Raw genomic sequence first — 22,473 nt, 5'->3', positions numbered from 1 at the left:
CGGGGGCCTGGCTTCTGGCTCCAGGCGGCCTGCCCTAGCGCTGCTCCTGGGTCATGGGGTTTAGAGCAGGCATGGCGTTCAGACCGTGGGCCTCCTGGCTGCCAAGAAGTGTCCATCAAAGCCTCGTGAACCGGTAGGTGCCCCTGAAGAGCCCTCGGCCAGCAGAGGCAGAAGACACAGCCCTGCAGTCCCACCACACCGCCTGCCGGCACCTGCAGGCAGCCAGCGGGCAGCCACGACCTCCCTCGAGAAGGGCAGCGCTGGCGGGGCAGCCCAGGCCCAAAGAGAGCAGGTGAACCGGCCCGGAGCCCCCGCTGGGCTGCTCGTCTGCTGGCAGAGCTCCTCCCGGGCTGGGCCAGGCAGGGCCGGGGCAGGGGTCAGGGGAGCCAGTCCAGGGAGTGGGCACTGGGGCCCCAGAGCAACACCAGCCGCCCTCATCCTGTTTCAAGGCATTTTGGTTCCCTTTCTCGACGGCAGGATTCTATCAAAGACACAGGATTGCTGGGTTCCTTCTCTGCGGCGGCGGCCGGAGCACACCCCACTGCACGGGGCAGACAGGCTGCAGGGCTCAGACTGTCACTTTGCTATCGTGCTCACCAGCCCCCTGCCTCACAACCCCCGGTGGAACATTCTAGACAAGCCCAGGTCTCCAAGGTGGGCACCACGGGGGCAACGCTCACCAGGGCCCTCTGAGCCCGCCGCTGCCAGGCCTCGGGGCCCCCTCGCCTCCTCCCCTCACCCTCCCGGGGTCTCCCCTCACCCCCCACAGAGGTCCCCACCTCCCCACGCCTGAGATGACCTCAGCGCTTCCCCAGAGCCCCTCAGGCCCTGCACTAGGGCAGGGGCACGCCTGTTTGCCTGGACCTGAGTCAGGATGGCCAAAGCCCTCGGGGACTCGGTGTTCACCAAGGGCACATGTTCTCAGTGTGCTGGGGGCAGACTGCTCCACACAGGCCACACGAGGGCCCGGCTGGAGGCCCGTCTCATCCCAGCCCCCAGCCCGAGCCCCGGGAACAGGCTGCATGAACCCACAGGCCCGCCAGACAGGGTGAGCCCGGCAGCCGCGGGGCCGGAGCCAGGCGGGAGGGCGTCAGCTGGCCTCGGCAGGCGGGGCCACGCGGCCCCTGGACTTCCTCCCAGAGAGGCCACGCTCACAGGGGAGCCCGGGGCACAGGAGGCTGGCTTGTGCCCATCAGGGCCCCTCCTCCAACCTGGCCCCTCCTCCAAACCAGGTCCACACACAAGGTCCAGGGACCTGCACGAGGCTCAGCTTCTGCCCCGGCTCCTGGTCCACAACTTACCTCCACAGCCTCTCGAGTGTAGGTTTTAATTTTATTTTCCAGTCTTACAGCTTCCAGTTCATACTCCAGGCACTCGACTTCCATCAGCCTCGCAGGGTCCTGTGGGCACAGTAGTTGTTGTATTGGTGGAGAGTTTTAATGAAAGCAATCACATTCACTAATGTCAGAAAACATTTCAAAATATAATTCACGGACTCGGTAGAAATTCAACAAAAAAAATAGGTAATATAAGTATATATATATATGAAAAACTTAAAATGTTTCTAAAAGATGCAAAGATTTAAATGAGAAAGCTAGAAAAAAATTTTTTGTTTTTATTTTTCAGTTAATTTCACTGGACATAGAACTTTTAAATAACGACACCGACTTCAGACAAATGCTCTGTTATGAAATCTGGACAATTCCTTTCACTTAACCCCCGCTGGGGTCAGGACGGGGTGCCATGCTGCAGGAGGGGGGCGGCATGGGCCTGGGGTTTCCTGGGTGGGTGGGCAGACAGGTACACGTAACTTTCACAAAACTGCTAACCTGTTTCCAAAGGGGTCCCTTTCCCACCCCTCCCTGGCCAGTGTGGGCTGGTCGGCCTCTGGGTGAGCCGCCTGCCGGGTGAGTGGTTGAGAGGTAACAGGTCACAGGGATTCCTCTTGTTTTTCTTCTGGTTTTTCCCCAGAAGTTTTCTCATTTCAGCTCTCACATTCTTGGTTTAGGGTGCGTGTTGAGTTGATCCTGTCCATGGGATGAAGGGCGGCCGGTGTTCACTTTCCTGCACGTGGTTGCTCCCCTGTCCAGCGCTGTTTTCTGGACGAGACGCTCTGTCCCCAGCAGAAGGCTCTGCACCTGGTCCAGGCCGAGGCCCCGAGCGTGTGGGTCTCTTTCTGGACCCCGTCCTGGCCCTCCGTCTGTCTGCATCTCCACGTCCAGGCCGCCCATTCTGAACCCCGGTGCCCCTCCACCAGGCCTGCACGTGAGGTCGTGCACGCCTGCTGACGCTGCTCCGCTTTTCCAGAGCTGCTCTGGGTTATTCTAGGGCCCCTGCATTTCCCTAATAATTTTATGCTCAGTTCGTCAATTTCTGAAAGACTCCTGTCAAGACTTTGATTGAATCACACTGAATCCGCTGCTCCATCTGGGGAGAACTGACATCATACTAATGCTGCGTCTTCTGATCCGTGTTATCATCTCTGCTTTAAACAGCAGGTACCTTTTAAAGCGCTTCACGGATTCTTCAGTCTCTCTCTGACTCACGTGGCCCCCTTACTGGCCCTCTTCACTGTTTGTGCGGATCCAGATTTCTGCTGCTATCATCATCCTTCTGCTTGAAAAAGCTCTTGAAACTTTCTTGCAGTGAAAGTCAGACTCTTTCAGATTTTGTATATTTTAATAAATATTTACTTTGCTTCTGATTTTCAAAGATATTTTCTCCAAATGCAATTTTTTAGGTTGACGTGTTTTTTTTTTTTGGCCGCACCATGAGGCATGTGGGATCTTAGTTCCCAGCCAAGGACTGAATCTGCGCCCTCTGCACTGCAAGTGCAGCCGTAATCTCTGAACTGCCAGGGACGTCCCAACAGTTACGCCTTTTTCATTTTATTATTTGGATGTTGATCTGTCTTTTAGTTCATACTGTTTCCAACAAAAAGTCTGCTGGCATTCTTTTGACAAGTTTTATTTTCATTTGTTTGACTTCGCTCTGAGCCGCCGCGTGTGAACTCTTAGCCGTGGCGTGCGGGCTCTAGTTCCCAGTCAGGCATCGGACCTGCCCCTGCTTTGGGAGTGGGAAGTGGGAAGGATTAACCCCTGGGCCACCAGGGCAGTCCTCGCTGTCATTCTCTGTTCCTCAGTACATAATCTCTCCCTGTTCACAGACCACCAAATTTAGAATTTTGAGCCATTTTTCCTTCACATTTTTTCTGCTCCCCACTTAATCTCTGCTCCTTCAGGGACCCCGATTACACGCACATCGGTTTGCTTGAACGCTCATGGCTAAATAATACTGCATCACACACACACACACACACATTTTCTTTATCCATTCACCCAAAGACAGACACTCAGGCAGCTCCCACATCTTGGCTTTTGTGAATGCTGCTGCAGTGAACACGGGTACAGACATCTCTTCAAGATCTGATTTCAGTCCCTTTGGATACACAGGAGTGGGATTGCTGGATCACATGGCAGCTTTTTAAAAAAAGTTTAAGGAACTTTCTTACTGTTTTCCATAGAAGCTGAACCAGTTTCCATTTCCACCAACAGAGCACCAGGGTTTCCTTTTCTTCACATCTTTACCAACACGTGCTGTCTCTTGTCTTCTGGACACCAGCCACCCCAGCAGGTGTGGGGTGATGCTCACTGAGGTTCTGACTTTACCTCCTTGATGATTAGTGGTGCTGAACACCTCTTCATGCAGCACTTGAATACTTTCTTTAGAAAAATGTCTATTAGGCCCTTAGCCCATTGTTTCCCTTTGGAGAATGGTGATGATGGTGATAAGGTGATTTCCTACTGAGGTATGAGCTCCTACATAGATATTAAATCCTTATCCGATATATGCTTTGCAGATATTTTTCTTCTAGGTCACAGGTCGCCTTTTCGCTGTGTTATTGCTTTCTTTCTATGCAGACAGTTTTTAGATTGACGTAATCCTCCTTGTTTACTTTTGCTTTCATTGTCGTATTCAAACAATCATTGCCCAGACCAAAGTCGATAGTTTTTTTCCAAAACCTATGTGTTCTTAAAGGAGTTTTACAGTTTCAGGTCTTAAAATCTGTAATCCATTTCAAGTTAACTTTTGTGAGAGGCGTAAGGCAGGAGTCCAGTTTCATTTGTCTCCGTGTGGCCATTTCCGTTTTCCCAGCATCGCTAATTGAAGAGGCTGTACTCCCCCACGGCGTTTTGGTGCCCATGTCAAACGTGAGTTGACATCGTGTGCAGCCTTACTTCTGGGCTCGCGATTCTGCTCCATTGGTCTGTGCATCTATTTTCATACCAGGGCCGCACTGTTTCGGTCACTGTAGCTTTGACTACAGCTCATGGTGCCTCCAGGTTCGTCCTTCCTCGACAGTGCTTTGGCTCTTCTGTGATTCCATACAGATTGCCTTTGTTTTCTATTCCTGTGAGACACGCCACTGGAACTGATGTGGATGTCAGTTTGGGGTAGTACAGACATTTTAATAATGTTCACTCTTCCAGGAACATGGGATATGCTTCCGTTCTTCACGTCTTCATTCATTCATTTCATTACTGTCTCCTGGTTTTCCGTGTACAGGTCTTTCAACTCTTTGGTTAAATTTATTAAGTATTGTATTGTTTTTGATGCTACTGTAAACTGTTTAATTTTCTCTTTCAGATATTTCATTTTCAGTGTACAGAAACACAACTGATTTTTTGATGATGATTTTGAATCCTTCAGCTTTACTGAATGTGCTCATTAGTCCTAACAGTATTTGATGGAGTCTTCAGAGTTTTCTCTGTATAAACAGGTCATGTCACGTGTAACCAGAGGCAGACGTATTTCCTCCTTTGTGGTTTGGATGCCTTTTATTTCTTTTTCTTGTCTGATTTTTGTGGCTAGAACTTCTAGTACTGTGTCAAATAGAAGTGGCGAGAGGAGGCACCATCATCTTGTTCTTGACCTTAGAAGATCAGCTTTTAACCTTTCACCATTGAGTATAATGTTAGCTGTGGGCTTGACACATGTGCTCTTTATTACGTGGAGGTATTTTCCTTCCACACTTTTTGCTGAAAGTTTTTAACCTAACAGGATGTTGAATTTTTTTTCAAATGCTTTTCTTGCATCTATTGAGATGATCGTATATTTACCCTTCATTCTTTTAATGTTATGCCAAAGACTTTGACTGTGTGGATCACAATAAACTGTGGAAAATTCTGAAAGAGATGGAAATACCAGACCACCTGATCTACCTCTTGAGAAATTTGTATGCAGGTCAGGCAGCAACAGTTAAAACTGGACACGGAACAACAGACTGGTTCCAAATAGGAAAAGGAGTACGTCAAGGCTGTATATTGTCACCCTGCTTATTTAACTTCTATGCAGAGTACATCATGAGAAATGCTGGACTGGAAGAAATACAAGCTGGAATCAAGATTGCCAGGAGAAAATCAATAACCTCAGATATGCAGATGACACCACCCTTATGGCAGAAAGTGAAGAGGAACTAAAAGCCTCTTGATGAAAGTGAAAGTGGAGAGTGAAAAAGTTGGCTTAAAGCTCAACATTCAGAAAACGAAGATCATGGCATCGGGTCCCATCATTTCATGGGAAATAGATGGGGAAACAGTGGAAACAGTGTCAGACTTTATTTTTATGGGCTCCAAAATCACTGCAGATGGTGACTGCAGCCATGAAATTAAAAGACGCTTACTCCTTGGAAGGAAAGTTATGACCAACCTAGACAACATATTCAAAAGCAGAGACATTACTTTGCCAACAAAGGTTTGTCTAGTCAAGGCTATGGTTTTTCCTGTGGTCATGTATGGATGTGAGAGTTGGACTGTGAAGAAGGCTGAGTGCTGAAGAATTGATGCTTTTGAACTGTGGTGTTGGAGAAGACTCTTGAGAGTCCCTTGGACTGCAAGGAGATCCAACCAGTCCATTCTGAAGGAGATCAGCCCTGGGATTTCTTTGGAAGGAATGATGCTAAAGCTGAAACTCCAGTACTTTGGCCACCTCATGCGAAGAGTTGACTCATTGGAAAAGACTCTGATGCTGGGAGGGATTGGGGGCAAGAGGAGAAGGGGACGACAGAGGATGAGATGGCTGGATGGCATCACTGACTCGATGGACGTGAGTCTGAGTGAACTCCGGGAGTTGGTGATGGACAGGGAGGCCTGGTGTGCTGCGATTCATGGGGTTGCAAAGAGTCGGACACGACTGAGCGACTGATCTGATCTGATCACATTTATTGATCTGACTATGTTAAACCACCTTGTGACTTCAGGATAAATCCCACTGATCATGGAGTTTGATCTTCACGATATGAGGCTGAATTCAGTTTGCTGGCATTTTGTTGAGGATTTTTGCATCTGTGTTTTTTTGGATTGTTTTCTTTTCTGTATTTCCTTCCTGTATTTTATTTTCTTGTAGTTACTTTGTCTGGTTTGGTATCAAGGTAATGCTTGCTTTGTAAACCGAGTTGGAGTATTCCTTTTTCTTCAACTTTTTGGAAGAATTTTTGAAGGATCAGCATTAATTCTTCTTTAAATGTTTGGTAGAATTCACCAGTGAAGTCATCTCATCCTGAGTGTGTATTTCTTTTTTTTTTCTTGATTTTTATTGGGGTACAGTTGCTTCACACTGTCGGGTTAGTTTCTACTGCACAGCAAAGTGAATCAGCTGTGTGTACGCATCTTCTCTCTGTTGGACTTCCTCACAGAGCACCGAGTTCCCTGTGCTGAACCGCAGATTCTCATTCGTTACCTATTTTACAATAATATCAAGCGTGTATGTACATCAATTGCAGTCTCCCAATTCATCCCACACCACCTGTCCCCCTTGGGATCCACATGTTTGTTCTCTATGTCTATGCTTCTATTTCTGTTTCCCAAATAAGTTTAATATACCATTTTCCCAGATTCCACATATATGCACTGCTGCTGCTGCTGCTAAGTCGCTTCAGTCATGTCTGGCTCTGTGCGACCCCATAGACGGCAGCCCACCAGGCTCCCCCATCCCTGGGATTCTCCAGGCAAGAACACTGGAGTGGGTTGCCATTTCCTTCAATGCAGGAAAGTGAAAAGCAAAAGTAAAGTCGCTCAGTCGTGTCCCGTGTCTGACTCAGCAACCCCATGGACTGCAGTCTACCAGGCTTCTCTGTCCATGGGAGTTTCCAGGCAAGAGTACTGGAGTGGGGTGCCATTGCCTTCTCCGATATATGCACTAATATATTTATTTTTCTCTTTCTGACTTATTTTACTCCATATGACTGTCTCTTGGTCCATCCATATCTCTAAAAACGACCCAATTTCATTCTTTTTTATGGCCGAGTAATATTCCATTGTGAGAGTTGGACTATCAAGAAAGCTGAGCACCAAAGAATTGATGCTTTTGAACTGTAGTGTTGGACAAGACTCTTGAGAGTCCCTTGGACTGCAAGGAGATCCAACCAGTCCATCCTAAAGGAGATCAGTCCTGAATATTCATTGGAAGGACTGATGCTGAAGCTGAAACTCCAATCCTTTGTCTACCTGATGCGAAGAGCTGACTCATTTGAAAAGACCCTGATGCTGGGGAAGATTGAAGGCAGGAGGAGAAGGGTATGACAGAGGATGAGACGGTTGGATGGCATCACTGACTCAATGGACATGGATTTGGTGGACTCCAGGAGTTGGTGATGAACAGGGTGGCCTGGCATGCTGAGGTTCATGGGGTCACAAAGAGTCAGACATGACTGAGCGACTGAACTGAACTGAATATTCCATTGTATATATGTACTCCACATCTTCTTTATCCATTTCTCTGTTGACATTCAGGTTGCTTTTGTGTCCTGGCTATTGTAAATCATGCTGCAGTGAACACTGGGACACATGTGTCTTTTTAAGCTGCATTTTCTCTGGGCACATGCCCAGAAGTGGGGTTGTTGGGTCATGGGGTGTTTCTTTCTTCAGAGACTGTTTGATCACTAATACAACCTTCTCACTCATTGGTCTATTCAGACTTTCTGTTTCCCCACAAGTCAGTCTTGGTAGGTTGTATGTTTCCAGGAACTTATCAGTTTCGTATAGGTTACCCGTCTTCCTGGCATGTAAGTCATACTGGTCTCTTAAGACCCTCTTTATTTCTGTGTTATCAGTTGTAAGGCCCCTCTTTCGTTTCTGATTTTGATCTTCTATTTTTCGTCTAGCTAATGTTTGTCAGTTTTGTTTATTTTTTCAAAAAACCAACTGTTAGTTTCACTGATCTTTTCTATTGGTTTTCTGGTCTCTCTTTCATTTGTTTTTGCTCTGATCTTCATTATTTCCTTCCTTCCACTGACATCGGGCTTTGTTCTGTTTATTTTTTTGTTTGTCTGTTTTTCCGTTTCTTGAGGCATAAATCGAAGGCAGGAGGAGAAGGGGATGACAGAGGATGAGATGGTTGGATGGCATCACCAACTCGACAGACATGATATTGAGCAAGCTCCAGGAGTTCGTGATGGATGGGGAAGCCTGATGTGCTGCAGTCCATGGGGTCACAAAGGGTCTGACACAACTGAGCCATTGAACTGAACTGAACTGAGGCATAAATATGGTGGTTTATGTTAAATCTTCCTTTTTCCTTATCACAGGTGTTTTGGCTGCCAGCGCCCCTCTGAGGACTGCTCTTGCTGTAGCCTACAGGTATTGGTGTGTTGTGTTTCCACTGTCCTATGTTTCAAAATCTTTTTTCCCTTTTGATTTCTTTTTTGACCCATTGGTTGTTCAGGAGTATGCTATTTGATTTCCACATTTCTGTGAAATTCTAGCTTAGCTCCTGTTGCTGATTTCTAGTTTCACACCATTTCAGTCCAAAAAGATACTTAACATGATTTCCGTCATCTTAAATTTGTTAAGACTTGTTTTGTGATCTAACATGATCTGTCCTGAAGAACATGCCTTTTCCTCCTTCTGAGGTGTCGATTAGGCTCATTTTGCTCAATCGCAATATACCCATATTGATCTTCTGTCTGAGTGATCTATCCACGCTGGAAGCGGGTTATTACAGACCCTACTGCTGTTGCGTCTGTTTCTGCTCTCAGGTTCGTTGGTATTTGCTTGATGTGGGCAGGTGCTCCAGTACTGGGTCCACACGTGTGCACAACGGTTATGTTCTCTTTAACGCACTGATCCAGTCATCACTAATGACCTACTGGTGCAAAACCCACATCATTTCAACCACGTGAAATGCACTTAAAAAGACTAGCAGGGAATTCAGCAACAACGAACAGCTCGGGCCCCCTGGCGAGGGGCTTCTGAACTCCGTGCCTGCTTTTGGTCCTTTAAGTCTCGATCACAGTGAGCAGGAGCAGGGCTTCCGGCCGTGACTACTTACTTTGCTGTCCATCTTCTTCAGGTCTGAGAGGCAATCGGAGGCAATCTCCCAGCATTTCAAGATCAGAGAAAGATGGGCTAATTCAAAAAGCAAAATCATTCTGGAAACAGAAACGAAACAGCATTAGGTCAACAGGAGCCAACAACACACCCGCCTGCGGCTGGAATAAGCCTTCAGCCATCGCTCTGGGGGCACGAACAAAACGGGAGCCAAAAGGAATCCTATGGCGAGGGTTCCCAAGCCCAGCCGCCTCGGCCCTGGCAGGATTTGGAGAGACCTCCGCTGTCTCCGGGCAGGTGCAGGCGCAGCTGTGAGCCCCGGGGCAGGGGAGCAGCAAGGGAGCACATGTCCTCGAGGCGGACGCCTCCTACGCCTTGACCAGGCGACCAGAGCGGTCGTACTGGCCAGACAGGTCTCTGCAGAAACCAACAGGCTGGTGCTAACGTGTGGACAGAGATGCAGAGAACCTGGAGGACCACAAGCAACTCCAAAAAAGAACAAAGCCGGGGAATGAGCCCCCTGAATTTAAGGCTTAACAAAGAGCTACCGGAATCAGGGCAGTGTTCTGGGTGGGGGAGACAGGCCAGGCTTCCCAGCCTAACCCCCTCACGTCTGGACGCGGTGGTTCTCTGCTGGGTGGGGACCTGTCCTGCACGGGGTGGTTGGTGCGCGGTGTCCCCAGACACGGCAGCATCCCCTGGGGACAAGCTGGCGCCCCTGCTCTTCCTGAGGCAGCACCGGTGCCTGACGGTGGCCAGGACTCTCTGCCCTTGGGCAGCTCCTCCCAGGTGGGCAGGCCCACGCCCCGCCCTCTTCCAGTGATGGTGACCCAGCGTCCACCCACTCCCGAGGGGCGGGACCACGCCAGAGGAGCCCATCAACACTACCCCTCGCCTTCACCTGACATGCAAGGGTAAGAACGCCCTTTGCTGATGCAGAAGCTGAGTGGTCGCGGGGGCCCGGGGGAGGAAAACCCTCAGCTCCCGCTGGCAGGCAGGTGCCACTGTAGCTCTGGCCCCCGAGTCCCCGTGCCTCTCTGGCAGCTCTGAGCTCTGCGGACACCTCTGGGTCATCATCACAGGCCTTCCTCTGTGTGCAGCCCCCACAGTGAGTTCCTAACTGCGTGTCATGGAGCTAGGTCTTTGCTTTCAGTCTCAAAGACCCTTCTGAGCTCAGAGGATATTATCCTGTATCTCCCTCCCCTCCCCTCGTCCTTTGCAGGAGAAGGCACCTCCCTTCCCTGCATGGACAGGCGGGCCCTCTGCCCAGCCCCACCCAGTCTGGACCACCAAGGGCCCTGGCAGGGCCTCGACCCAAGCCCCTCTGGCCTTCCCAAGCCCCGCCACACTCAGCTAAGAAGAGAACCCGCCAAGGTACCCATGACTGGTTTTTAGGCCTTTTTTGGCTTTAAACTCATAGACCTTTTTTTTCCCACCCAGAGTTCCAGACACTGATGCCCAGGTGGGGAGGGGTCAGAGCGAGGGCCCCTCGATGACGCCTGGGGCTGAGGGAGGGCCTGACCCCACAGACGGCCGCTGCGAGTGGCTGAGCCCGGGACCTGGGCCAGCAGGGAACACGCGGCTTCCAGGTGTGGGAGCTGTGACGGAGCTGAACACACTGGAACCGCAGCAGAAGACGCTGTGTCCTCTCGGCCCCAACACATAAACTGGCACCAGGGGTGCCACAGACGCATGGGGGCGGGTGGGCGGGCACAGAGTCCAGGGCAGGTGCAGAGGGTCAGGACTGGGTCGGGGGACCCGGGTCAGTGCCCACCGAGCTGGCTGCTGGGCTGGGACCTCGGGGACTCCCTGAGGGCCTTAAACGTGTCTGGCCCAGCACTGGTGGGGGGTGAACATCAGCTCAAACAATTCTTATCTTAAATTAAATCCATCTGGACATCAAAAGTTATCTTAAAAGACCTAAAAGGTAAAACAAAGTGAAACAGCTGATAAACGCACTGGAGCAGGAGTGCTCAAATCCTGTGAGTCTACAGTAAAAGCATTTACAAACTACTCTATAAAAGCTGGGGAGAGAAAATGATTGGAAAATTAACAGAAGGAAAAAAGTGTTTGCAGATACGTGAATAGCCGTTCCACTCGGTCAGCAGCAGCAGGCCTGCCTGGAGGGGCAGGCATCCTGGTCGCTGGGTCCGCTCTGTCCCCAGAGCTCCCACCCCCCGAAACCTCAGGGAGGCCGTGTCCAGGGCCCAGCTGGACCTGCTCTGAGTTAGAGCTCGAGCCTGGGTGCATCCAGACCTCTCTTTCAGCCTTCCGCTCAGCCAGCAGCTCCGGGAACTCCGCCCAGGACAGAGCTCTGAGCAGCCCCCCAGCACTGGAGCAGAGAACTGATGACAGAAACCCCGGGCAGGGGCGGGGGGTTGTTCTTCCGCCAGCGGGACGACTCTTCAGAAGGTGTGCGATGGTGTGATAACTGGAAAAGCACTTGTGATTGGAAGTCAGTTGGACTTTTGAAAGCACAATACGAGATTGTGCAAACACATGCACAATCAGTGCAAACTTCAGGACAGAAGGACCAGAGAGAGGCAGCCCAGAGCCTCCACACGGCGGAGGCCTGCCTGGGGGTCACGGTTACGGTTTATTTTCGCTTTTCTTTCATGTTTTCCTGGAGCTGCCAAATGCTGGACACACATGGGAAACCGGAAGGACGCACTTACTTTTCCTCTCTGACTGAAGGAAAGCGCTGGTGGTTGTACTGACTTAAACGTCTGTAGGTGTCCTTCAGAATTTTGTTGACATCTTCAGGTAAATCATTTTGATCCAGTTTTCTAGAATGTAGATTAATTTAATCAAATATTAAGTAACAAAAAGATCCTGTCATATTTCTTTAAAATAAATTATTCTAAAACTAATTTAGTCTATGAACTTGTGTCCTCCACGAACAGAAGGCCTAGGTAACACCCCCTGCTTTCTCTCCGCCAGCCTGCTGGCGACCTCTCACAGCTCCTCTACCCGCACCCCCAGTCCAGCCTCTGTCTTCCTCTGTCACTAAGAACGGGCCCTGAGGAAGCGTGCACAAGCCACCCACCCAGATCCAGCCCCACACCAACAGCCCACCCGGGAGGCGGGGTCCTTCCCATCGGCTGGGTCCAACCCAGACCAGCTGCTGCCTCCCTCTGGACAGCTGTCCTGCCCACTCACACACCGGGACCTCCCCACTCACACGGACCCGGACCTCCCCACTCACTCACATGCACCAGGACCTCCCCACTCACTCACACACTGGGACCTCCCCACTCACACACACCGGGACCTCCCCACTCACATGCACCCGGACCTCCCCACTCACACGCACACCGGGACCTCCCCACTCACACGCACACCGGGACCTCCCCACTCACACGCACACAGGGACCTCCCCACTCACTCGCACACCGGGACCTCCCCACTCACACACCCGGACCTCCCCACTCACATGCACCCAGACCTCCCCACTCACACACCGGGACCTCCCCACTGACACACCCGGACCTCCCCACTCACACACACCCGGACGTCCCCACTCACACACCCGGACCTCCCCACTCACACACCCGGACCTCCCCACTCACACACACCCAGACGTCCCCACTCACACGCTGGGACCTCCCCACTCACACAACCCGGGACCTCCCCACTCACACACACTGGGACCTCCCCACTCACACTCTCGGATCTCCTCACTCACACACCGAGTCTCCACCGCCCCATTTCCCGCGTGTCCCAGCAGCAGGCCTCTGCCAGGCACAGTCCCTCCCTTGCACTCTCTCCCGTCCCATCGGGGTTTCACGCACAGATGCCCATCATTCTGTCAGCCTCATGGAAAGTCTCAGGCGTCCTCCGGCAGGGCTGTCAGAGGCACCTGACGTGACTGCTGTCCCCGCTTCCTAAAAGCCGCCCACCTCACTGCCTGAGGAGCACACCCACTCTGGCCGCCTCTCCGGAGCCTCTCAGCAGATGGAGGCAAGGTCGGGCCTGCCCTCCAGCCTGGCCGCCACTGCACACACACCCCGGCCTGGGGCACGGAGCCTCCTGAGCATCTGTCCCCACCCCAGAACACCTACGCTTTCAGCATATTAATGTGGAAAGTGACAGACAGGCTGGTAGAACTTCTCCTTTCTTCCTTTAACTGAAGCTCATCCATTAGCTCATGTCGGACCTGTTATAAGATGGAACAGAATATCAAGATTTAAACAGTTATGAAGAGGCCAGATATTGTGCTTAGCTATTATTTTGAAAATATCGCTCCTTTAAAAATGGTATTTGTAACTGACAAGTATTTTCTCATTTCATATGCTTTATGCTTAGTTTTGCACATATAATTTCAGTTGAATTTTATACATAAAATGAATAGGTGATGAACACTCTTTACGTACCCTGTCTCAGTAATTATTTTATGAAGTTTCTGCTAATTAAAAAAAAAAACTCAGTGTGGTTAAAAAGGAAACGTTCAGTCACGAGGAAAGGAAAGGATGTGCTTGTCCTGTCTACGCCTGTGCGCCTGTGTGTGTTTCTATATCCCAACGGACGGTCTTGGCTGTTTTCAGACAAAATGACTTCTTTCTGTGTATGTGAATATCCCGACTCACCATCAGGGCAAACATCTGCCGGTATTTCTGCGGCACGTGAGCCTTGATGAACGGCGCTGCAGTGGCGCAGAGCTTGGCGGCCTCCTCGCTTTCCCCGGCCTGCAGGTAGCACTGCAGGAGCTCCCTGGGTGAGACAAGAACAGTGCGTGTCAGGCCTGGACAGCCACGGGTTCTGCCTCGGAGGTCTAATAACCAGACTGCATACGTGCGGGCTAAGTCACTTCAGTCGTGTCCAACTCTTTGAGACTCCATGGACTAAACCCCGCCAGCCTCCTCTGTCCAGGGGATTCTCCAGGCAAGAACACTGGAGTGGGTTGCCATGCCCTCCTCCAGGGAAGCTTCCTGACCCAGGAATCGAACCCATGTCTCTTAAGTCTCCTGCACTGGCAGACGGGTTCTTTACCACTAGCATAACCTGGGTTATCATATTTTTATCAACTTTATGTTTTACAAACTTCAGAAAGACACAGAAATTGGACAGCTCCTCACCCCATGCATGGTCTGGGGCTCACCTGACCGGCCCAGACCTAGAGTGCTGGCCCCCACTCACAAAGGGGCCGGGGCCTGTCTAGCTGTGATTCCGAGCACCTCAAACAACAGCCTTCAGAGAAAAGACATGGCTTTACTAATTTTCTGTTAAAGCTTCCCCAAACTGCCATAAGAGGTGAGAAACACCTGCAGACTCTGGGTTCCAACTTCAGGGCCGGCCCTCTGGGCCCTCTCGGCACCTGTGCAGTCGCTGGCTGCACACAGCGCCCCCCAGATACAGGAGAGCGTCACCAAGGCCTTTCAGCCCACCCGCCCGGCCAGGACCAGCTGCTGACACGGCTCGCTGTGGCCCCGCAGGGCCATCTGTCCCGGGGCTGGCATGCTGGGGGCAAGCCTCCCGAGGCGGGGCGCACATCCCGGCTGGGCTGTCTGTTGCTGGAATGTCTACTTTCACAGTTTCTTCAGTTTTTGGGTTTTGAGTAGAAGCGCGCTTCCTGTGGTAACGCCTGTCTGCTCGGGGCACCGTGGTGCCTATCGCAGAGTTCAGAAACTTCTGCACACAAGACGCCCCAAACCTGGTTCCCAATTCAGCCCAGAGAGCAGAGGGGCCGGCGGGGGCGGGGGACTCACAGCATCAGCTCTGCCTGCCACTCCTTGTCCTCCTCCTCCGTCTGGCTGAGCGCGCTCACCATCTGGGCCAGGCTGGGGACCAGGTGGTGGCGGTAGCCAGGCTTGAGAAACGGCCTCACCATCTGCCAGTAGAGGACCGATGCGTTGTACACCAGGAAGTAGTACCTGCGGGGCCAGGAGTGGACGATGAGGCCCCCAGAGCCGCCCAGGCCTGCCTGAGGGAACCGGCTCGTGCTCAGCAGAGCAGCAGCCCCGCCCGGAGCAGCTGTGCTCCCCGCTCCAGCTCAGACCCTGCCGTGACCGAGGGGCACAGCACTGACCAGACCCCTTCCCGAGGGCACCCACCCCTCGGGCTCCGGGGCTCCAGGGCACAGTCACCCTGAAACACCCACTGTCCTCAGAGCTTCAGCTCGGGGTCAGGCCTCGCCCCCCGAGACATCCTGCCGAGGAAGGGTCTGTGGGGCTGGGCCCTGTACCCCCAGCACGGAGGAGGCCGTGAGACGCAGGGAGGAGGGACAAATAATCCCAGGGCTGACACACGACTCCTAGGGCTGAGTGAGTCCTCCTCACATGCGTTGTGTCAACACCAGTTTGTATGCACATTTAACAATTTCAGTAATACTTCTTTTTGATGACGGATTAACTGTGCCGGAGTTTCAGGAGAATCACCCCTCCAGATGCAAGGCTCTGGGCCAGGGAGAGTACAGGACTGTCGGGGGAGGGCAGGGAGGGGGCCCAGTACCAGTCCCCCAGAGAGGACCGAAAAGGAGACTCCTAGGGACTGGCCAAGGGTGAGGCTCCCACAGGGACAGCAGACAAAGGTCGTCTGCAGGTCACAGACTTGGCACAGGAAAGAGGATGCAGCCAGGGCAGACGTGGGTGCACGTGGCCCAGCTCCAGCGTTAGGAGACGTGAGCGCACGGCCAGAGCTGCAGTAAAGCACGAACAAAAGAAGACAGAACCCCGTCACCTACACAGACAGAGCCACCTGGCAGATTCTGGCTCAAACCTTCCAATTAGAAATGGCCGATCCATCGTGCCCACCTTGGTTCTCCTTTTGCAAAGTTGATTGCCTTCATATACTGAGTCACACAATTTTCAAATTCCTCCTAAAACCACATAAAGAATGCAGTTAGGTTGAATGGCCCACCCCCTCCCGGAAAGCCCACCCCCTGCTCCCGCCACACCCCCTCTGTGAGCAGGCATGACCATGCACCAGGACGCAAAGGTCAGAGGTCAAAAGGACACAAGCCAGACCCCAGGGCTTAGGGAAAAGCACAGATGGAAATGCAGCATCGCACTTTACTGACGATGAACCCGGTCACCCAACTCCCGACAAAACCACCCTGGAGGTGGGGGAACTGCTGCGGGGCGAGACGTGGAACTCTGAGGAGAATCCAAGGAACTCAGGGGAAATACAGCAGCGCCAGCAATAAAGTATTCAGCTCAGGACAGCAAACGAGCTATGGTGCCAGCAGACTCAAGGTCGTGTACTCCAAGGCTTCATCACTTAGAAGGAAGAGAATCAGGAGGACCCAGCACGCCGGGCTCAGGACCGCCTCTCACCATGTTTTCCGTGGACTTGGGGGCACACAGCTGGGCCCTGCACAGGTGCGCCCGGCCCAGAAACTGGGTGACTGGCCCCTTCACCTTGAAGTACATCTGGATGCAGTCTTCACTCACCTCCCGCTGCCCCATCTGCGTGAGAACAGAGCCCCGGGAGAGGCTGGGAGATGGAGCAGCCCTTGGACCACCCACCAGGGGCCCCCCACCCCGCTTCCCAATCCCAGTGTAAACTAGGAGATCGGGGTCCCCTGAAGCTGCCGCCCTAGGAGCCCTGGGACTGATCACCTTCAGGGCCTGCTCCGCACATACAACAAACAGGTCGGGGCTGAAGCTCTCTGTGGGGTCGAACTCGGACTTGCCCAGGTTGGCGGACTTAATCAACTGGTAAGCCCTCCTCAGAGAGTCAGCGTCTACCAGGACAGGAGTGAGGAAGAGGCGGTCATCAAGCAGCCACCGCCCCGCAGAGCAGCAGTGGGGACGGTCAGGAGGCCCCGGGGCTGGACTCGGGGCAGGCTGGGCCCCGCTGGTGCGCTCCTCTCCCGGGAGGAGCCCAGGGGCAAGGGGCCCCGAGCCCAGCCCCGAGAACCCCGCGGCAGCCCTGCGGCTCAGGCTTCGGGAGCCGCGCGAGGTGAGTGATTCTGAGGAACAGTTAGGAAAAACGAAAGCTTTCCTTTAAAAGGGCGCCTCAGTTTGCCCAGGTCAGACACATCCTCGAAGTGCTGGCTTCAAGGGGTCACTGGATCAGTAGGGCGGGGGTCATCAAGGTGGGGAGGGGGTCCTGGTAGGCCCTGGAGTCTCCCCAGGGGCTGGGATTCAGCGAGTCCCCGGGCCTCCCCGGGGGCAGGGATCCCTCGGTCCCGGGGTGTCCCCAGGGGCTGGGATCCAGCAGGTCCCGGAGTCCTCCCGGGGGTCGGGGTCAGGGGGTCTCGACCTCCCCCGCCCACCCTGCTGGCTCTCGGCGCGGGCCAGCTCCTGCGTTATGACCAGGTCCATGGCGCCGGCGTCCGAGGTGCCCACTGCCCGACGTCTGTTCGTTTTCTCTGTGCCGGGGCCTCGAGGTTGCCTAGCGACGGGGATGGACGCAGACTACGGGTCGGCGGCGGGACCAGACTTGTCGCGAGGCGCACCGCGCCGGCGCCCACCAGCCCCGCGGAGAGGGCCTGGGAAGGGGTCTGGGGAGGGGCCGGGCCCGGGCCGGTCGGGGGAGCCGGGCGGAGCGGGGGCCACACCCTCGCAGGCGGGTCCGCAGCCCTGCCCCCGCCCCCGCCGCTGCCTGCGCACCTGGCCCGGCTGCAGACCGCAGCTGCCCCCGGTCCGCGCTGGATTCTGGGGGTCCCGGTTGGGTGTCGCTGGTCCAAGATGCCTCAGCTTCCGGCCCTGGCCGTCGCCTGAGCCCCTCCCAGCCCCCCAGAAAGCCGCCCTGTTCCTCAGCGTGCTCACTCACGTACCCTGCAAATAGTTGTGTGCCCCGGCGGGGCTGATCTGGGCCTGCGGGAGGGCAGGCCGCCCGCGTGGGGGAGGACACGACACCTCACCGAGCATCTGTGCGCCCCGCCCCACAGGGGAAGCGGGGAGCCTGGCCCTTGGTGGAGAAGGCCCGTCCCTGGAAGGGCGTTGGGGGAATGCCCCAAGCTCAGGGCGGTTGAGCTGAGGTCTGAAAGAGTGGACAGTGCTGGACAGAGGAGGGGTGAGGACGCCAAGGGAGTAGCCTCTGCCGAGGTCTGGAGGGCGGGTTCCCCTTCCTACAGCTTGAACTGGGGTGCTGGCGCCAGCGGGAGACTGAAGAGAGGGCGCGGGTGAGGATTGTCGTCCACCGGCAGCCGCGCAGGGTGAGGGCAGGAACGGAGAGCGGTGGATGGCTGTGGGGCTGGGGAGGGCCGGGGGCCCACACACCGCACACCCACGAGGCGGACAGGGCACGGGGTCACCCTGGGACGCTCTGGGAAAGGGTGGGTGTTGGAGGACTCAGGGGGGTGGCAGGCCTTCTGTCTGGGACAGGTGGATCAGGGCGGACGTTTGTGGGAGGAGAGGTCAGGGCTGGAGGTGCAGGGCTGTAGGGAGGTGCACAGAGGGGATGGGGTGCGGGTGAGATTGCAAAGGGGGAGCGGGGTCCGGAGGTAGCCCTGGAGACCCCTGGGCCTCAGGCAGCAGGAAGAGCTTCAGGGACACAGAAGGGAGACTGGAGAGCTGGTCAGGATGCCGGGCAAGGCTGGGTCCCAGAGCCAGGGGAAGGGGCAGGGAGGGGTCAGCCAGTCACATGAGGCCCAGACAGCGGTGAGGTCAGCTCTGAGAAGTCCTGTCGGCTTTAACAGCACCCAGGAGGAGGCTCAGGAATGGTGTGTCTCTAATAGGGCGGTGGGGGAGGGCGGGTGGGGGAGTGAGTATGGGGAGGAGCAGAAGTAAAGACTTGGATCCATAATTCTGTTCTGAAGTCCGGCTCCTAATGGGGAAGAGAGAGACTGGGGTGGGGAGGTGCTGTGGGGCCTTTGGGGTCTGGAGAGGGGTCTTTTAAAGGTTTATAAGACAACTGAGCACTTTTCAGGTTGATGGGCTTTTATCCATACACAAAGTGATCATGGAAGTTAAACATCCTGAGGCATCTACCAAACACTGCACCTACAGGATCAGCGCCACGGGACAGCAACTGTGTATCCTGACAGCCAACAGAGAAGGGCAGAAATGCAGCCTTTAAAACAGCATCAACTACCGTGGAATAAATTTAACAAAAGATGCGTTAGCACTGATCCACGGAAAACTGGAAGCCCCCCGTGAGCCCCGAGCTCGTGAACCAAGACTGACCTGTGACCCATCCTTCTTTCCAGCCTGATCTTTCCTCTTGGCACAATCTCAGAGTCCCAGCAGCGCCTTTTGAAAATCGACAGTGATTCTGAAGTTTACATGGAAACACAAAGGGCCTGGAAAGAACAAAGGTGGGGGACGCACACTCCTGGATTTGGAGACTTACTCTAAAGCCGGGTGTTTCAAACAGTGTCATGTTGGTGAAAGACGAACAGACGACAGGACAGAACGGTTCAGAACCGAGCCGCACGCGCTTGCCAGATGGGCCATTTCAAGAGGGAAAGGCAAGTCTTGGCAACAAGGATGCCAGGACAACTGGGCAGGGAGTGGCCAGGGACCCGCATCATGCCGTGGACAGAGCTAATTTGAGCTGGGCCACAGATAGACTTTGAAAGAAAAGTTTAAGTGGGTACAGCTCCTTGAGTAAAACAAAATACTTCGCCAGGAGAAGGGAGAGGGCGGCAGACAGGAGCAGTGGTCAGCCAGTGGGCGCCTTGCCTGGGAAGCTGAGGGAGACCAGGTGGTCTGGGGAGGGGTGCGCAGTGTGGAGGAGGGTGGGGGGGTTGAAAAGAGGCTCCTGTGCGACCTGGGTTGGGGGCTGTGAACCCCAAGTGGTACTGTCTCCCCTTGAGTCTCCCACAGGGCCCAGGCGATCACATCCAGGGCTAGAGAAGGTCTCCTGGGGCCCAGGGGGTGGGAGGCTGAAGGGGCAGGTGAGGGGCTGTGAGTGCTGGGCCAACGTGAGCAGGAGGGACGGCCGGCAGGCAGTAGCGGAGCGGGGTCTTGGGGCCCCGCACGGGGCTGGGCCCTGGGGACATGGCCAGGGGAGCCCGGCAGGCCCACCTGGGAGGAGGAAGTGTCGTGGGCCCTTTGACAGTGGCCAAGGGGCACCAGAGCGGCTCTCCCACACTCATCCTCCTGCCTTCAGGGAGGTCTTCTCTCTCCTCCCCTCGTCCTCAGGAATCAACCCTGGTTTGGGCAGGCACAGGATGGCCCCGCTGCCCACCTCCCTGATGAGCAGTGTTCTGGTCACTGTGATGTGGCCTCAGGGGAGTGTGCTCACAGGGAGAGTGCCTTTCTTTGGCCCTTCCTTTGGTGTGCTGCTGGGGGAGTGGCTGTGACGACCAGGGCTTGAGCAGCCGTTTTGTGCCATGAGGAGGAGACCTTGGCTGGGTGATGGAGCCCAGTGTCCTCATGCCGGTGGCTGCGCAGGCAGGGCCCTCACGGGAGGGAGCAGCAGACTGCCCCCTTGCCGACACTGCGGCCCCTGTGTTTCCTGAGACGCCCAACTGACATCATCACCAGGGCTTCAGCTATGCCTGTGGGTGAAGGGTAGGGCCCAAACGCAGACCCCAGGGCAGCGGTCCACTGGTCCACTGGAGAAGGGAATGGCAAACCACTTCAGTGTTCTTGCCTTGAGAACCCCATGAACAGTATGAAAAGGCAAAATGATAGGGCACTGAAAGAGGAACTCCCCAGGTCAGTAGGTGCCCAATATGCTACTGGAGATCAGTGGAGAACTAACCCCAGAAAGAATGAAGGGATGCAGCCAAAGCAAAACCAACACCCAGTTGTGGATGTGACAGGTGATGGAAGTAAAGTCCGATGCTGTAATGAGCAATATTGCACAGGAGCCTGGAATGTTCAGTCCATGAATCAAGGCAAATTGGAAGTGGTCAAACCAGATGGCAAGAGTGAACGTCAACATATTAGGAATCAGCGAACTAAAATGGACTGGAATGGGTAGTGGTTTTCCCTACTTTCTTCAACTTAAGTCTGAATTTGGCAATAAGGAGTTCATGATCTGAGCCACAGTCAGCTCCTGGTCTTGTTTTTGCTGACTGTATAGAGCTTCTCCATCTTTGGCTGCAAAGGATATCATCAATCTGATTTCGGTGTTGCCAGGCTTCAACAGTACATGAACCATGAAATTCCAGATGTTCAAGTTGGATTTAGAAAAGGCAGAGGAACCAGAGATGAAATTGCCAACATCTGTTGGATCATCAAAAAAGCAAGAGAGTTCCAGAAAAACATTTACTTCTGCTTTATTGACTCTGCCAAAGCCTTTGACTGTGTGGATCACAATAAATTGTGGAAAATTCTTCAAGAGATGGGAATACCAGACCACCTGACCTCCCTCTTGAGAAATCTGTATGCAGGTTAAGAAGCAACAGTTAGAACTGGACATGGAACAACAGACTGGTTCCAAATAGGAAAAGGAGTACGTCAAGGCTGTATATTGTCACCCTGCTTATTTAACCTTTATGCAGAGTACATCACGAGAAACGCTAGACTGGAAGAAGCACAAGCTGGAATCAAGATTGCCAGGAAAAATATCAATAACCTCAGATATGCAAATGACACCACCCTTATGGCAGAAAGTAAAGAAGAACTAAAGAGCCTCTTGATGAAAGTGAAAGAGGAGAGTAAATAAGCCGGCTTAAAGCTCAACATTCAGAAAACTAAGATCACAGCATCTGGTCCCATCACTTTATGACAAATAGATGGGGAAACAATGGAAACAGTGACAGACTTTATTTTTCTGGGCTCCAAAATCTCCGCAGATGGTGACTGCAGCCACAAAATTAAAAGACGCTTGCTCCTTGGAAGAAAATTTATGAATAACCTAGATGGCGTATTAAAAAGCAAAGACATTATTTTGCCAAAAAAGGTCTGTCTAGTCATAGCTTTGGTTTTTCCAGTAGTCGTGTATCATGTGAGAGTTGGACCATAAAGAAAGCTGAGCACTGAAGAATTTATGCTTTTGAACTGTGGTGTTGGAGAAGACTCTTGAGAGTCCCTTGGACTGCAAGGAGATCCAACCAGTCCATCCTAAAGGAGATCAGTCCTGAAGATTCATTAGAAGGATTGATGCTGAAGCTGAAGCTCAAGCTCCAATCCTTTGGCCACCTGATGCGAAGACCTGACTCATTTGAAAAGACCCTGATGCTGGGAAAGATTAAAGGTGGGAGGAGAAGGGGATGACAGGGGATGAGATGGTTGGATGGCATCACCAACTCAATGGACATGAGTTTCAGTAAGCTCTGGGAGTTGGTGATGGACAGGGAGGCCTGGAG

General features: G+C 53.3%; 1 protein-coding gene across 10 annotated transcripts in view; it reads right to left on the bottom strand.

Annotated features, from left to right (window-relative positions):
- CFAP46 (cilia and flagella associated protein 46) overlaps positions 1-17,678 on the bottom strand; it is a 96,481-nt gene extending 78,803 nt beyond the window's left edge. For 5 of the 10 annotated variants that reach the window (XM_027528469.1, XM_027528471.1, XM_027528470.1 and 2 more), the window contains exons 1-10: positions 17,542-17,675; positions 16,883-17,007; positions 16,598-16,729; positions 16,076-16,140; positions 15,032-15,196; positions 13,913-14,036; positions 13,388-13,482; positions 12,002-12,112; positions 9,328-9,427; positions 1,302-1,400 (exon numbers count right to left, since the gene is read on the bottom strand). In XM_027528469.1, the coding sequence (XP_027384270.1) occupies positions 1,302-1,400; positions 9,328-9,427; positions 12,002-12,112; positions 13,388-13,482; positions 13,913-14,036; positions 15,032-15,196; positions 16,076-16,140; positions 16,598-16,729; positions 16,883-17,007; positions 17,542-17,590 (1,065 nt within the window). In that variant the 5' untranslated portion in view covers positions 17,591-17,675. Of the gene's footprint in view, positions 1-1,301; positions 1,401-9,327; positions 9,428-12,001; positions 12,113-13,387; positions 13,483-13,912; positions 14,037-15,031; positions 15,197-16,075; positions 16,141-16,597; positions 16,730-16,882; positions 17,008-17,541 lie in introns of all 10 variants that reach the window. The other 5 variants (XR_003508817.1, XM_027528478.1, XM_027528474.1 and 2 more) reach the window with 3 other exon arrangements.
- Positions 17,679-22,473: the final 4,795 nt, after the last annotated feature.

The sequence above is a fragment of the Bos indicus x Bos taurus genome, chromosome 26 (assembly GCF_003369695.1).
Source record: "Bos indicus x Bos taurus breed Angus x Brahman F1 hybrid chromosome 26, Bos_hybrid_MaternalHap_v2.0, whole genome shotgun sequence".
NCBI classification, from domain to species: Eukaryota; Metazoa; Chordata; class Mammalia; order Artiodactyla; family Bovidae; genus Bos; species Bos indicus x Bos taurus.
Note: the sequence above shows the minus strand (reverse complement) of the source record. Positions and strands in the feature narration are given on the sequence as shown.